This window comes from Carlito syrichta, unplaced genomic scaffold, assembly GCF_000164805.1.
Source record: "Carlito syrichta isolate Samal-C Ts95f unplaced genomic scaffold, Tarsius_syrichta-2.0.1 Scaffold120455, whole genome shotgun sequence".
Classification (NCBI taxonomy): Eukaryota; Metazoa; Chordata; class Mammalia; order Primates; family Tarsiidae; genus Carlito; species Carlito syrichta.
In genome coordinates, this window is record NW_007064551.1 from 33754 (window position 1) to 49670 (window position 15917).

A 15917-nucleotide genomic window follows, 5' to 3' on the forward strand; every position below is an offset into this window, starting at 1 on the left:
GTAATTTGAATGATGCTGCTAAGTAGACTTAGGTTTTGAGCAACTTTAATCAAGAAAGACTTAATTTGCTGACTGAAACCTAAAATGTCCAATAAATTATCTTCTCATGATGAATTGTAATAGTTTGTTCCTTACATTTAATTGATAGTGTATATAGAAATAGCACATTTAAAATTTTGCAAAAATAGAGACATCTAACTTGGAAAATGTTAGAACTGTTTTCTTTCTTTTTTCTTTTCTTTCTTTTCTCTTGTTCTTTCTGTTCCCTCCCTCCCTCCCTCCTGTCTGTCCTTCCATCTGGGTCTCACTCTGTCATCCAGGCTGGAGGGCAGGGGCACAATCACGGCTCATCGCAGCATTGGCCTCTTGGGCTCAGACAATTCTCCTTTCTCAGCCTCCCGAGTAGTTGGGGTTACAGGCGTGTACCACCACACCTGGGTGATTTTTTGAAATTTTTTTTTTTTTTTGTAGAAGCAAGATCTTGCCATGTTGCCCAGGCTGGTCTCGAACTCCTGAGCCCAACATTTCTCCTGCTTTGGCTTCTCCAAGTGCTGAGATTACAGGTGTGAGCCACCGTGCCTGGCCTAAAACTATATTCCTTTTTTCAGTGACCCATATGTGTTTCGCTATAAATGCTTATAGTTCTAACAGAAAAATTTAACTACTCACAGCCTTGCCTTACAGTCTGTGTCTGAGAGACTTAAAATGTTACTCATTTTTATTACCTTTGGTTTTCATCTAGTATTGGTAGGAGTGAAATGTCCATTTTAAAATCAAATGAACCTGATGAAAATAGGAAGCCATTTTAGTCCCCAATGCAACTCTGTTTTCTGTTCTTCCTGATCAGTTCTCAGTTATTTGCATTTTAAATGTGTTTTAAAATGGCAGCTATTTAATTCAACCCTAGTAGATAAATCTTCTTTATTGTTTGACTCATGTAGTTTTAGTACTGAATTGTGTCTTACATAACTTTTTTGGTTATTGAGTTATTCTGGATGGTAGTAAAAATGAAGGTGTCAGGGTACTTAGAAGGTGTTGTTATGTTGTTCTGCTTGTCAGAAGCAGAGGCTCCTGGCAGTTGGGACCTAAAAAACCATCTGTTTCTAGTCTCTGTTATTCCTTAGGAGGTCTTGTAGAATATCTCTGTTATTCTGTTTCTACATCTGCTGCATTTTTATTATACTACTGACTGACTTATTCTTTTTCTTACATCTCTTAGTCTTGCTCTGTACCTCTTTGTTTCATTGGTTACTTATACATTGTTGGTCTTTATTATTTTATTTTCTTATGGGCTCATCTCATCACCTGTCAGAGAAGATTGCCAGCCTAGATGAGCTGTCATGGGGATAGTTGTAAAGGGAAGTCATAGGTACAAAACATTTTTGCCTGTGATTGCTCCTTCAGCAGATGCTGTGTATGGGGTATTTCCCCATTTAGAAACCAGGAATAGCGAACTGGTGTCTTGGTTGACATGTGTAGTATGAGAAGTTACAGTCTCCTGCTTAGAAGAAGGATGGGCTATACACGTATCACTGGTGATAACAGATTGTATAAGTCTTTGGAAAGTAGACAAGGAAGGATAATAGCATGTTTTATAGAATGCTGCTCTGGTGGTAGGCTCTGCTGCTGTTGGAGATGGACCGAAGTTAATAGTCACTCATGTCTCACTTCCTTGCAGGAAAGTGGAAAAGGTGGAGGGAAAGAATATCATGGTAGAGAGGTTTAAAAAGAGTCTAGAGTTGACTTTACATTTTGAGATACAATCTGTCACTCAAAAATTTTTAAGACTAGCCAGGTGGCTCAAGCCTATAATCCCAGCACTTTGGGAGGCTGAGGCAAGAGGATTGTCTGAGACCAGGGGTTCAAGACCAGCCTGGGCAACTTGGCAAGATGTCATCTCTACAATAAGTCAAAAAACTAGCCGGACTGTGGTGGCACATGCCTGTAGTTCCAGCTGCTTGGAAGACTGAATCAGAAGGATTGTCTGAGCCCAGCAGGTCGAGGTTGTGGTGACTGTGAATGTGCCATTGCAGTCTGGGTGACGGCGTGAGACTTCAACTCAAAAAAAAAAAAATTAAGACAAGTCTTTATTAGTTTCTTTCCTGTCTTTTTCTGTGTCCTTAAGAAGATGAAAAAGTTGAGCCTGATTTGATTATCTGATGACAGTGCAGTCAGTGCCTTAAATGTGAAAAACTTCGTCATCTCAACAATATTATTTTCTGCAATAATTATTTTTACTATTTGTATAAATAATGTTTATTATAACAATCTGAACAATATAACAAATATAAGAAAACAAGTAAAATTCCTTAATGATTAATAGTTATGCCTCATTTGGGGCTCATATTTGTGCTTGCTTTATATAATTAATATCAATTGTATCATACTATACCTGCTTGTTCATATCATTATATAAACATATATGTAAATAACAAGGTGCTCTTGTTTTTGTTTTTTTTGAGCCAAAATCTCTCTCTGTTGCCCAGGCTAAAGTGCAGTGGCATGCTCACGGCCACCAAAGCCTCAACCTGCTGGACTCAGGCATTCCTTCCGCCTCAGCCTTCCAGGTAACTGGAACCGCAGGCATGCGTCACCATACCCAATCGTTTATTGATTTTTATTGTAGAGATGAGGTCTTGCCATGTTGCCCAGGGTGGTCTCAAACCCCTGGACTCAGGCAGTTCTCTTGCCTCTGCCTCCCAGTGTGCTGGGATTACAGGCATGAGCCACCGCACCAGGCATTAATGAGTTTTTTAAAACAATAACTGTGTCATACATGCTTCTTTCATCCAGCATTGTAGAATTTCCTCCAAGTTCTTTAGAGTGGCAGTATAATATTCTCTAATGTATGTTCTGCAATTTATTTAATAATTCCCTGCTATTCAAAAAAGGGCTGCATTAAACATTGCTATACATATACCCATATGTAATGGAGATTTTATTTTTGTAGACTACATTTTGAAAAGAGTGCTAGGTGAAAGAGTGTGTATATTTTAAATTTTAATAGATCTACATAAATAGATGCTGCTTTCCATAAAGGCTGAGCAGTACTTGTGTTTACATTTTCTCTCCAGTTTTTGGAGGTATTGATTAATTATAGGAATTGATTTCATCAATTTCATGGGTGAAAAAGATATCTTACTATTTTAGTTTCTTTTTTCCTGACACAAACATTACATAGGAAGTTTGAGAAAGTTTTTTTGATTGTAATTTATTGGCCATTTAAATGACTTTTTTCTGCTCATTTTCTATTGTATTGTTTATCTTATGCTTATCAAGTATACCAATAGTTTGCATATTTTAGGTATGAATTATTTACTAGTTGTATGAATTGCAAAGATTTCCCCCCCCCCAAGCTATTGCTTGTCTCCTGTTTCTTATTATGGTATGTTTTACGGTGCACATTTGAAAGTTTTTATGTGGCCGGGCTCGGTGGCTCGGCCTGTAATTCCAGTGCTTTGGGAAGCCGAAGTGAGTGGATTGCCTGAGCCCGCGGGTTCGAGAACTGCCTGGGCAACTTGGCGAGACTTTATCTCTACAATAAATCAAAAATTAGCCGGGTGTGGTAGCGCATACCTGTAGTTCCAGCTACTTGGAAGGCTGATGCAGAAGAATCGCCGGAACCCAGCAGGTCAAGGCTGCAGTCACCGGGAGCGGCCATTGCACTCCAGTCTGAGTGAAAGAGTGAGACTCCAACTCAAAAAAAAAAAAGAAAGTTTTATGTAATTAAATGACTGTTTTTTATCCTACAGATTTTATGTTTCTTGACAAAAAAGATCTCCCCAGCACTTTAGGTCGTGCATATTGGCTCTTATGTTGTTTTTTTTCTCTCTAGGATTTGTATATATATATGTATGTATGCATGCATGTATATTTAAGCCTTTAATTAGGGCTGATTTTGTATATGATGTTAGGTAGGGATTAACTTATTTTTTTCAGAGGGTTATTCAGTTTTGTAAGTATTATTTAATAAATGAACTACCATTCTCCACTGAGTGGAAATATCATATTAATCAAATATTAAATTTCTACCTACACTGGGCTTAGTCTCTGGGTTTTTGTTTCTCTGAGCTATTGGTGTATTCCTATACCGCTCCTTTCTGATTTTTATTGTAGAGTTTTTGAGTTTTTTGATTGGGGTTCTCTCCCTGTCATTCAGGCTGGAGTGCAATAGCACAGTCATGTCTCACTGCAGCCTCAAACTCCTGGGCTGAGGCAGTCCTTCCACCTCAGCCTCCAAAGTAGCTGGGACTATAGGCGGGTGCCACCACACTCACTATGTTGTCTAGACGTATCGTGAACTCTTGGATTCAAGCTATTCTCTTGCTTTGGCTCCCAGAGTGGGGGATTACAGGCATAGGCCACCATGCCTGGCTTTAATGAGAGAGACTTACAAAGTTTTCTTTTTAACCTTTTTAAAAATTAAAGTTTAAAGAGTGTTTAAAAAATGGTCAGATGATTTTCTCTCACTTAAAAAAAAAACACTATCTCTTGACTCTGTTTTTCCATAGAAACTTTTTATGTCGTATATTCTTTGGGTGAAACCTTGCATACCTCAAGTGGTCGAGAACCCAGCAGTCCTTGTCTAGTGACTTCTGATGTATCACTCTCCATGCTGTTAGTTCTTGGTGGGTCCTCAGGGGATGCTTCTCAGCGACGAAGTAGCCTCAGCCTAGTGGGCTGACTCACCTTCAGAGCAGGCTCTCTCTCTTGGAAGCTCTTAGTGGGTGGGGCAGGGAGTTGAACTCCAGCTCTCCACCTGCCGTATTGCCAGTGGGCTATCTAACAGACGTTGAAGATGCACAGGCCAAGACATACTATAATTGTCTGCCACCCTTGACTTGGCACTTAGTGGCCACCTGCTCAGTTTCTCAGATCAGGACATGGTCAGCCCCCTCATGGCATTCGGGCCTATTTCTTCATCTCTTTATTTTTCTTCGTAATACCGTTCTTTCTTACCACTGGCTTATCACTACTTGACATTATATAGATACTTGTTTATTGATTTTCCAGGTGGAAAGATGTTAATCCCCTATTTTTTAAATCAGTCTCTTCCCATATTTACTGTGGCTTTTTTGCTTTTTGTTTTATTTGATTCATTACAACCCACAAATTATGTTATCCTTGTGACATTGTGTTGTTTCCCCCAGTTACAACTTTGTATTCCCCCTGGTGTTGCAAAGTTTGCATCTAGATGCCCAGTGTGTCTCTTATCAGTCCTGAGTTTGCGTTGTTGTTATCTGCGTGCCTCTGTGTAGATAGCAATGGTCTATTTACTTACTCAGTCCAAAAAATATTTTACTATGCTAGTTTAGGCTATTTATATATATGGATGTATTAAGGTTTGGTGTTAATATTGTTATTTTATTTAAAGTTTTCTGTTTTCAATCTGTTATTTCCTGCTTTTTGCTATATAGCTTTTCGTTGCCAATTTTCTGTCTCAAATGATTTAGGAAGTATGTAATATGTATATATTTCTATTTTGTTTAATTTTAAGCTTTATGTAGTATTCTTGACCTTTTTTTTCTTTTTATCAACTTTATCAACTTTAGAAACATTATTCCTTCCTAGGAACTATGAAAGGAAGGAATTACCTCACCTAAATGTCCCCTCCCCACATTTTTACTTTGCGAGTTTTGTGGTTTCAATTTATTGTAGTATTAATGTATTAAGTTTTCCTTCATGTTTTATAACAACCAGGTCAGTGTTTTTTTTTTTTTAACTTTAGTTTTTAACTGTACTATGGTCTTATCAAACATAGTTTGTATCTTCAGTCTGTATTTTGTGATTCATTCCTGGGGGGGGGGGGAATCCTAGTATTTTCTTCTGATTATGACAGGAGTTTGTGGTTATTTAAGAAATTTTTTTTAATTTCAAAAAATCACAAAGAAGGGAAAAAATCACTTATCTTACTTCAGAATTACATTAATGTAGCACCTGTTCTTTGTCTTTTCGCCCTATGAATAGTATTACTGCTTACAACACCTGACTCTTCACATATGTACTGTAACTGCTTTTTCCCTTTACTTACAAATGTTATCTAGTGACTATTTTCCCATGACACTAAAGTAAGGCTGTGGAGTACGTAATGACCACATGACATAATGTAGCGTAGGTATATCATAAGTTAATCCCCTGTCGTTAGACAATTCAGTTGTTTACAGTTTGCTCTTATAAATTGTGCTTTGATGAATGTGGATGATTTACAACCCCTGGATTATTTTTAAGGCAAAATTCCAATAAGTGGAATAATTCTGAGGCTGTATGGTGTGGCTTTGTAGTCAGACTTCTTGGGTTCAAATCCTCACTTAGGTGTGTATATTTAGGCAAAATAATTTGTCTCTCTGTCTCAGTTTCTTAATTTGTTAGAACAGTGTATGAGACTTGAACACATTGTCGTTATGGTTGTCGTCATCATCTTTATTTAAAGAATATGCATATTTGAAATGTTTTTGACATATTTTCTCTTGAAAAGTTTTATTTTTCATTCTTACCAGCAAAACAAGAGAGTGCCATTTTACCAGCTCTGGCCAACTCATAATTTTAAAGTGTGATTTTTGTTGAGGGGGTGAGCCCAATTTTATAGGGACTATTTATATATATGTACTTCTTTTCTTTTTAGTAGAGATGCTAACTCACTATGTTGCTCAGACTGGTCTCCAAATCCTGGGTTCAAGCAGTTCTTCCACCTTGGCCTTCCAAGATGCTGGAATTATAGGCATCAACCACCTTGGCCATATCTTTGTTTTACTATCCAAATCTTGATTTTAATTTTCATTATGTGGTTGTTGTCCATTTTCATATGGGATACTTACATGTAATTAACCCTTGTATTTTATGTTTACTTCATTTATTCTAGCTGGTTATTTGCCTTTTACTTGGCTCTGGGGCTGATTTGTGCATTAACGTTTTACCTTTGTGGTATGCTTGGATAAAGGCAGCTCATTTACTCATATATTTGAGATAACAAATCTATTATTTGTGATAGTATAAATAGATTTATAATTTACTTAAGTTCTTTTTTGTGTCAGTGTAGATCTAAGTTTTTAAAAATACATTTTTTGCTACAGAATAAATTTAAATTTGTAGAAAAGTTGCAAAGACAGTACAGAATGTCTGTATATGTACCTTACCTGGTTTCTCATCTTGCATTACCATGGTCATTTGTCACAACTGAGATACCAACATTGGCACATTACTGTTCACGAAACTCCATATTCTCTCTTGATTTCAACTAGCCTTCCCACAGATATTTTCTGTCTGATCCAATATCTCATCCAAGACACCACATTACATTTAGTTGTCACGTGCCTTACTCTCCTCTGGTCTGTGCCAGTTCTCAGTCTTTCCTTATTTTTTATCATGTTGAGGTTTTGGAGGAGTGCTGTTCATGTTTGTTGTTGAATATTCTTCTAATTGGGTTTGTCTGATGTTTTTCTCATGGTTATTTATATCAATATGGACTCATGGATATTTTGTTGCTTAGATTTTTTCAGCTTTGGTCAGACAGCCTTGCGTTCTTTCATGTTGGCTTCTGTGTGGGCCTTTGACAGGCTCCATTCACCTCCCGCCTTCCTTGTTTTGTTGTTTTGTGGCTGTTCTTCGCACTTCTTTCTTTCTGGCATAAGCTGCTCCAGGTTTATAGACTGTGTTCCCTTCCCCAGCCCTCAAATTAGCCATTTCTCAAGAATTCCTATTTCCTTTTTGGAGAGTAGTGTGCAGAAACAAGGATCAGGCACCAGGTGTGCCGTGGCTACTGGTGTGTCCTTCTCAGTGGACAGAGCTAGATGACACTGTTGGAGTGTGTATACATCTCTACACAGACATCTGTGGTTGTGTCTTTACTTATTCGCATCTGTAGTAAAGTCACCATGGGCCCCACAGGCATCTCTAACTATGCTCCAACATCTCAGGTCACTCTAGCTTCCCTCCTGTACCTGTCTTCTGTCTGTGACTCCCCATTCTAGCTGTGGGACCCTGGTGCCCGGGTCTGCCATTGTTTTACTTACTTGTCCCACTCCAGTATATATGTGACATGTTTCAGAATTAGCCTATATCCTTGTGAAAAACAACTTTGCCAAATAAAGCACGATGTTTATGTGGTCTGCTTGTCTGTAGCCTTACAGTTCCCAGTAAAGTCACCACCTTCTAAAGTTACTCTGTCAGTTTCTGTTTTCACTCATAGTTCTGCTTAAAAGTCCATTCTGCTCCCAAGATGGATTTTATATATTATCTATATTTTATCTGTAATACATGTCTTATATAAAGCATGTACAATAGGTGTAATATATAATATTTAATAATATAATAAATGTCTGCAGTATAGTTCTTGATACATGTAATATGTATAATACATAACAATATATAATTTATATACAATATAATATAATAATATATGTGATGTATATAAATGGTATTTTATTTTATTGCTTTGTTTTTAGTTAAAATTCTTTTTTTTAAGTTGAGTTTTGCTATGTTGCTTAGGCTGGAATGCAGTTGTTATTCACAGACTTGGTCATAGTACACTGTGACCTCGAACTCCTGCCCTCAAGTGGGACTATAGGCATGTAGCACCACGCCTGGCTGTTTTTACCTTAAATTCTTAAATACATATATCTGAAGTTCATTGTGTCAGAGTGTAAAGTAGAACTCTTATTTCAAACAAAAGTTGCCCTATGTAAAACCCTTGATTTTCTTTGTTGTTAGAAATACCCTCGTTACTATATTTTAAAATCACATAGATCCTAGCAGCTTTCCATGCTTTTTATTGTTTTATTTTCTATTCTTGTTAATGGTCCAGAGGTTATGTAACTTTATGATAATTTCAGTATGTGGTAGAGTATTCTTCTTTTTGCCTATTTACGTTCACTTCTTTTAATTAATTGCTATAATTTCCTTTTCTTTATTTCAGGAACATTTTAGTGGATAAACCAAATGACCAGTCTTCAAGATGGTCTTCAGAGAGCAACTATCCTCCCCAGGTAAGATTACGTGGAGCCCCTGAGACTACTTAGAAGTCAGCATTCAAATAGACATTTATTCAATTGACATCAGTTACTTGGACTCTATTAATAGTTTATTCAGTTTTTGAGATTGTGAGGTACATTTTTATTTACTCTTTTTTGTTTAAGGTTTGGAATAATTTTTATTTCATAAGCAAATGCAATGTGGAATTTGATGAACATAGACCTTTTCTTCTGTCTGCTGGAACATTTAAAATTCATTCTTTTAATCACTAATGATGTAAGACTAAGTTTTTTGAAACCTTGTAAAAAAAATGCTTATTGGTTTTTGGGTTTTTTTGAGTCTCCCAGACTCTACTGCAGCCTTGACCTGCTGGGCTCAGGCAGTTCTCCCTCCTCAGACTTCTGAGTAGCTGGAACCACGACTAATTTTTGATTTATTGTAGAGACAAGGTCTTACCATGTTGCCAAGGCTAGTCTTGAACCCCTGGGCTCAGGCAATCCTCTTGCCTCAGTCTCCCGAAGTGCTAGGATTACAGGCCTGAGCCACCCTGCCCAGAGTAGAAAAATGTTAACAGATAAGAACTGGCCTGAGTCTGTTGATGTTCTGACTTTAGCAGAGGCTGTGACCTCTGTTTCATTGACACTCAAGTCATTCTGTGTTTAAGGAAAAGTTAAACAATTTAACGTTGACTCAGTGACTGCCTTATGGGGAAAATAACTTCTTTTTTTTTTTGAGTCAAGCTCTCTGTTGCCCAGACTGGAGTGCATTGGCATGATCACAGCTCACTGTAACCTTGAACTCTTAAGCCCAGCCTCCTGCCTCAGCCTCCTGAGTAGCTAGGACTACAGACATATGCCACTGTCCATGCCTGGCTACTTTTTTTTTAGAGGTGAGGCCTCACTCTGTTGCCTAAGCTAGTATCAAACTCCTGGCCACAAGCAATCCTCCTGCCTCAGCTTCCCAAAGTGCTGGGGTATAGGTGTGAGCCCCTGTGTCTGGCTGGAAAATATTGTTTTTTATTTTACTAAAATAGTATACTTAGGTACCATCAGAACCATGAGCTAAGTTTCTTTTTCCTGTTAAGTGGTGCCGAGGGTGGTCTGAATTGAAAAACAATCAGTTTTTTTAGTTATACACTTTCAGCACTTTCATGTTTACTATGTAGTAGGCACCCTTATATTCATACCCTTGAAGAATTAATGCTCTGATAGGTAAAACACACTTTGTTTTTATTTTAGTGTAATTCATGGATAACTCCTCTCTACATATTTTTTCTTTTATACATATATATATTTTTTTCTTTGCTGTTTGCATGCCTACTTGGATAGCCTAGTGTTTATGTGTTTTGTTGCACAGTACATATCTTAAAGAATATTTATTTGTAATTTTTATGCCCAATATAAAGAATTGTGTATAAAGTTTCCCCTGTGAGCCTCCTCTTATGTCTTTCCTCAAAGCCCTCCCCAGTAACTATAAATTCATGTTTTGTTGAACATTTTCTTACAGTATTATATATGTGTAGTATATACATAGCCTATGATTTAGTTTTTTGGCTTTGACTGTTAAATAAAATATAAATTCATTCACTTAGTTATAAATTTTCTGCAACTTGCTTTTTTTTCTTAACATGTTGTTATTAATGTGTGTAACTGTAGCTTTGTTCATTTTCACTGCCACATAGTATTCCTTGTATGAATATGCCAAAATGTATTTATTCATTTTGCTGTTGATAGGCATTTGGATTTATTACAGTTTTTTGGGGGTTTTTTGCTATTATGAAATGGGCTGCTATGAACATTCTTGTATGTTGTCTTCTGGTCCACATGTATAAGTTCTCTAAGGTATATGCCTTGGAGTTGAACTTCTGAATAACAGGGTAGGTATGTATATACTCAGCTTAATCAGAAAATGCAAACTGTTTTACAAAGTAGCCGTTAATTGATTCTCTCTGTGGCAGTACATGGCTTTTGCTGTGTGTCACATTCTCTTCATCACTTTTTTTTTTTCTTTTTGAGTTGGAGTCAAACTGACACTCAGGCTAGTGCAGTGCAGTGGCATGATTGTAACTCACTGCAGCCTTGACATCCTGGGCTCAGGTGATACTTCTGCCTCAGCCTTCTGAGTAGTGGGACTGTGGGTGCGTGCCACCACACCCTTCTAATTTTTTGGTGATTGTTTTTGTAGAGACGAGGTCTCACTATGTTGCCCAGGCTAGTCTTAAATTCCTGGACTCAGGCAGTTCTCCTGCCTTGGCCTCCCAGAGTGCTAGGTTGACCTTATTGGCATGGACTACTGTGCCTGGCCCTCTTTACCACTTCTATGGCTGATATTTAGATTTTGCCAGTGTGGGGGATCTTTTAACTCATTGTGGTTTTAATTTCCTTTTTTCTGTTTATATTCAAACTTCTTTGCATATGTTAATGGGTTCACATTTTGTTTTTAATCATGTTTTAATTTGAGTGCTCAGGTTTTGGTGTATGTGTGTGTGTGTTTTATTTAGTTGTTTTTGTTTTTTTTTTTATGAGTTGGTCTCTCTCTGTCACCCAGGCTGTAGTGCAGTGGCACCCTCACAGACACTACAGCCTCGACCTGCTGGGCTCAGGCAATCCTTCTGCCTCAGCCTTCCAAGTAGCTGGAACTACAGGCATGCACCACCATGCTTGGGTAATTTTTATTTATTTATTGTAGAGACGAGGTCTCGCCATGTTGCTCAGGCTGGTCTCAAACCCCTGGACTCAGGCAATTCTCTTGCCTCAGCCTCCCAAAGTGCTGGGATTACAGGCTTGAGCCACCGCGCCTGGCTGTTTCTTATTAATGAATCATCTTTTAATTCATTAATAATTTATTATACCAAAATTATGATAACTTCTTTATTGTGAAATTCCTTTAGGTATGTGGAATACAACAGTGAATTAAATCTTGTCTCTCCTCTCGATGGGCCAAGGGCATTGATTTCAGTACCGTGAACCATTCCATGTGATAAGTTCAAGAGGAAAAGTTAACTGAAGTTTTATACTTAAGATGAACTAATCTGTCATGGAAATGAATTGCCTGGAGTCCATTTTTATGGCTTCATTGGAACTGTGACCCAAATATAACAGGTTCTACAGGGCCAACCTCAAAGAACAACATTTTTACCTGAAACAAACATAATTGGAAGCATTTCCAGTTTTTACTTAGTTTGATGATAAATTGCCACATTGAATGGAATGGGTGTGGTTTTAATGGACAGGTGTGTAGCAAAGAGGTCTGCACTACTAGTGATTATGGGCTATAAAATTTCTAGCTCTTGATCTGAACGTTTCTAGAAGGGCTGAATAAAACATACACATACATAAGGTTTATGGAAGTTGGCACTCTAAAGCGTATCATTCCCAGGATAAAGACAAGCAGAAGAGATCCCCATGTCCAGGGGGACCTACGGGGAGAGTGCATTGGCACCGAGTAGAAGGAGGGAATGTGGAGAGGACCCATCCCTGAGAGGCTATGACTGTGTGGTATTCTTTGTGCACATTTGGCACTCAGAATGTCAGTACCTGGCTATCCATGAAACCCCATGCATGGCTTTAATTCACAGTAGTTCTGAATCCTGCTTTTAGGATTCTCAGGAGAGGCAAATGTGCATCTTCTCTGGAGACAGTTGTCTTCATTTCTAGGCCTAAGGTAGTCTCTACAAATTATTATTCAAGGAAAGTGAGTAGTACATGCTCAAACATAAAGATACCAGAAAACATGATACTTTAAGAACTAGCAGAAGCCCACAACATTTTAAATATTGGAATTAAAATTGCTAAAAGATGCCGGAATTAAGTCAACTACTTATCATAGCTAAAGAAATAAAAGATGTTTGCAGGAAATGGGAATTAATGACCTATCAAATTTGAAAAAGAACCAAATGAAACTTCTATACATGAAAAATATAATAACAAAAGTCAGTTTTGGTTAGCCTTCCCATTAAGGACAAATACAAAAGATAAAATAGAAATGAAAGAGGAAAAAACTATTTTTAAAGATAGTGAATTGAAAACAAGGTAGGCCAAGACTCAGGAGACTGAGAATCCAGAGAGGACAGCCACCTCGAGGGCCACGTTTCTCCTGATTATATTGATTCCTGACTTTGTGCTAAGAGGTTGAAAAACTGAGCAGTGCTTTTGACAAACCCTTGGCACAGGGAGATGGAGATGAGGAGCCAGCATCTGGGTGACAGAGTAGTAGACTCCCCTGCTCCGAATTAGGACTGTGACACTGAGTCAGGGAGTAAAGCCCAATTGCATGTTTGCTAGCATCCCTGGCAGGGGGCCTGTAGCAGGAGATGCACTTCTTCAGGAGGCCAATATTTTAGGCATCTAGATTTTGGTTTTTCTTACTGGTATCTATAAAAAATAGCAGGATTTACAGATAATGTGAGTTTTAGATGCAGGTTTAAAATAAATGTCTTTACTATGTTAAAGGAAGTAAGGAAATGAAAATCAATATTAAGAATTTTGCCAGAAAACTGGAAACTAAAAAAGGACCAGAATAAAATGAAAAATACAGTACCCAAAATGCAAATTGCACTTATGAGATTAAATTATGTATGCAAAAACATTTTCTGAAATATAATATACTTTATATAAAGTGACAATATTATTATAGGTAGATATTGCTGGGAGAATGTTGCCAGTAATATAATATGGCAGATACAATAAATTATTCTCTTTTTTAGTTTATTCTAATAAGCTGCTACCTGACCTACTTATTTCAAATTACTTAAGAGGGCACTCTTAATACATAAGTTAGTTCTATTTAATTTTGAATAAGGAGAAAGCTTATCTCATGGTGTGTTGAGAATCGTCTACTTTCCTCCATATTTGTTTTGAGTTGTTCTGAATCTTCCCATGCTCATATAGGTAATTGTAAGAGTTAGGATGCCTGTAGTAGCTACTTTGCTGGCAGGTATTTTGGTTTCATATACAGTTGATTCTGGTCCTTCATGGTAGTTACTGTCTACAAAGTTGCCGTTAATAGTGAATTAGCAAATACTGAATCATTGCTCCTAGTAAATACAGGTTTATTCCTGTGAGGTTTTGGTTAAAACATTTTTGTCAACTAATCAGTATATAACCTTGTCTTATGTGTGCTTCTTTATAAAGACACCTTACTAAATAAATATTTTTGATTCTTTAACATCAAACTCACAGCAAATAGCACTATAACACATATCAGAATGCAGTTTATCTAGCACACGTATTTTCTCTGTAAGGCACATCCTTTGCTTAAACTCCTTGGAAGGAGCCTTTTTAGTAGAAGAGTGATGACCTCATCTTCCTTAAAGCAATTATCAAGATGTCTGTATCGCATCTGCCTGTACCTTTTTAACTAACCCTACAGTGTATTCACCAGTCATCTTGAAAGACCTGTTTTCATGGCAGTATCAGGAACCCCTGTAAAACATATTTGATGGGTGAAATTACTATCTCTAAAGCATTTATGGGGTTTCATTCATGCTACCTTTATTCTGTATCAGCACAGATGATCCAGAATTAACAGCAATGTTTTCTCATTAGGTCTCAAAATATTTGCCCCCTGTCACAATGAAAATGGCTTTAATTTTGTTTACATAAGTTGCAAATACTAAAGGAGATAAAATCATAAGAAATTTAAAAGAAAATTAAAAATCACCTGAAATCCATCATCCTGCAATCACTACCACCACCACCATTTTGAAGATAATTCAATTTATGTGCACACACAGGCATATACTTTACATTAGTGAAACATAATTTTCTTAATGGAAATAGTTTTTTTAAAGAAAATAATTGTTTTGTTTTCTTTTTTTGTTCCTTTTTCTTCTGTCTTAAATAGCCAATGCTGGCAATCAGGCACATGCCCATTCGTATCTTGATCTGGATTCATTCCATCAAATACAAATTTAAACCTGTACTGGTGTGCATTCCTCTGTGCACACATACATATTGGCAAGGAGGAGAGTCCTTATTCAGGTAGCTAATAGAATCTTGCTTGTCTAGCTGAATTCTGTTGTATGACTAGCAGTTTTGTTTATCCATGTTCTTGTTGTTAGACATTTATTTGTTTTCCAATTTTTGGCTATTACAAAGATGCATTTAAAATTCACGTACAGATGTTTGTGGTTTTGACTTGTATCTTAAAAATGATCAGTGATGCTGGCCAGATTTTCATATGCTTGTTTGTTTTCCTAAATGTTCTTTGTTGAAGTGTCTGTTCAGAAGGTTTGTCCATTTTTTTGGCTGGGTGTGGTGGCTTATGCCTGTAATCCTAGCACGTTGGGAGACTGAGGTAGGAGGATCGCTTGAGCCCAGGAATTTGAGACCAGTCTAGGCAACACAGTAAGAACTCATCTCTATAAAAACTCAAAAAATTTACTGGGTGTGGTGGTGCATGCCTGTAGTTCCAGCTACTCGGGATGCAAGAGGATCGCTTGAGCCCAGGAGTCGAGGCTGCAGTGAGCTGTGGTCGTGCTGCTGTACTCCAGCCTGGGTGACAAGAGTGAGACCTCCAACTCAAAAAAAAAAAATCTTGTCCAGTCCATTTGTATATTTATTGTTTGTTTTTGTACTGTTGAGTTTTGAGAGTTCTTTACATGTTTTGTACTTAAGTCCTTAATCAGATACGTGTAAAATTTACAAATTTTTCTTTCCATCTGTGGCTTTCCTTCCCTGCCTCCCAATACCCATTACCCCAGCCTTCCTTCTGTCCTGAGGTTAGAGGGAGTAATCTTGAAGTACGGTGCTAGCTATGGATATTTTATAGATTTCCTGTGTCAGTTTGAGAAAGTTTCCTTCTCCTTGTAGTCTCTGGGAGTTTCTCATCTGAATGGATAGTGTACTTTGCTGTTTCCCCAGAGCTTAAAACTGTATTATGTTTCTCTACTTGCCCTAGAACAGAGTACACATTTCTTAATATGGTCTCAAATTACAGGTCCTCCCGGC

General features: G+C 37.5%; 1 protein-coding gene across 5 annotated transcripts in view; it reads left to right on the forward strand.

Annotated features, from left to right (window-relative positions):
• MKLN1 (muskelin 1) overlaps positions 1-15917 on the forward strand; it is a 151563-nt gene that overhangs the window by 30830 nt on the left and 104816 nt on the right. For 4 of the 5 annotated variants that reach the window (XM_008048005.1, XM_021707539.1, XM_021707540.1 and 1 more), the window contains one exon: positions 8912-8981. In XM_008048005.1, the coding sequence (XP_008046196.1) occupies positions 8912-8981 (70 nt within the window). Of the gene's footprint in view, positions 1-4759; positions 4765-8126; positions 8133-8911; positions 8982-15917 lie in introns of those variants that run through there. The other variant, XM_021707537.1, reaches the window with a different exon arrangement.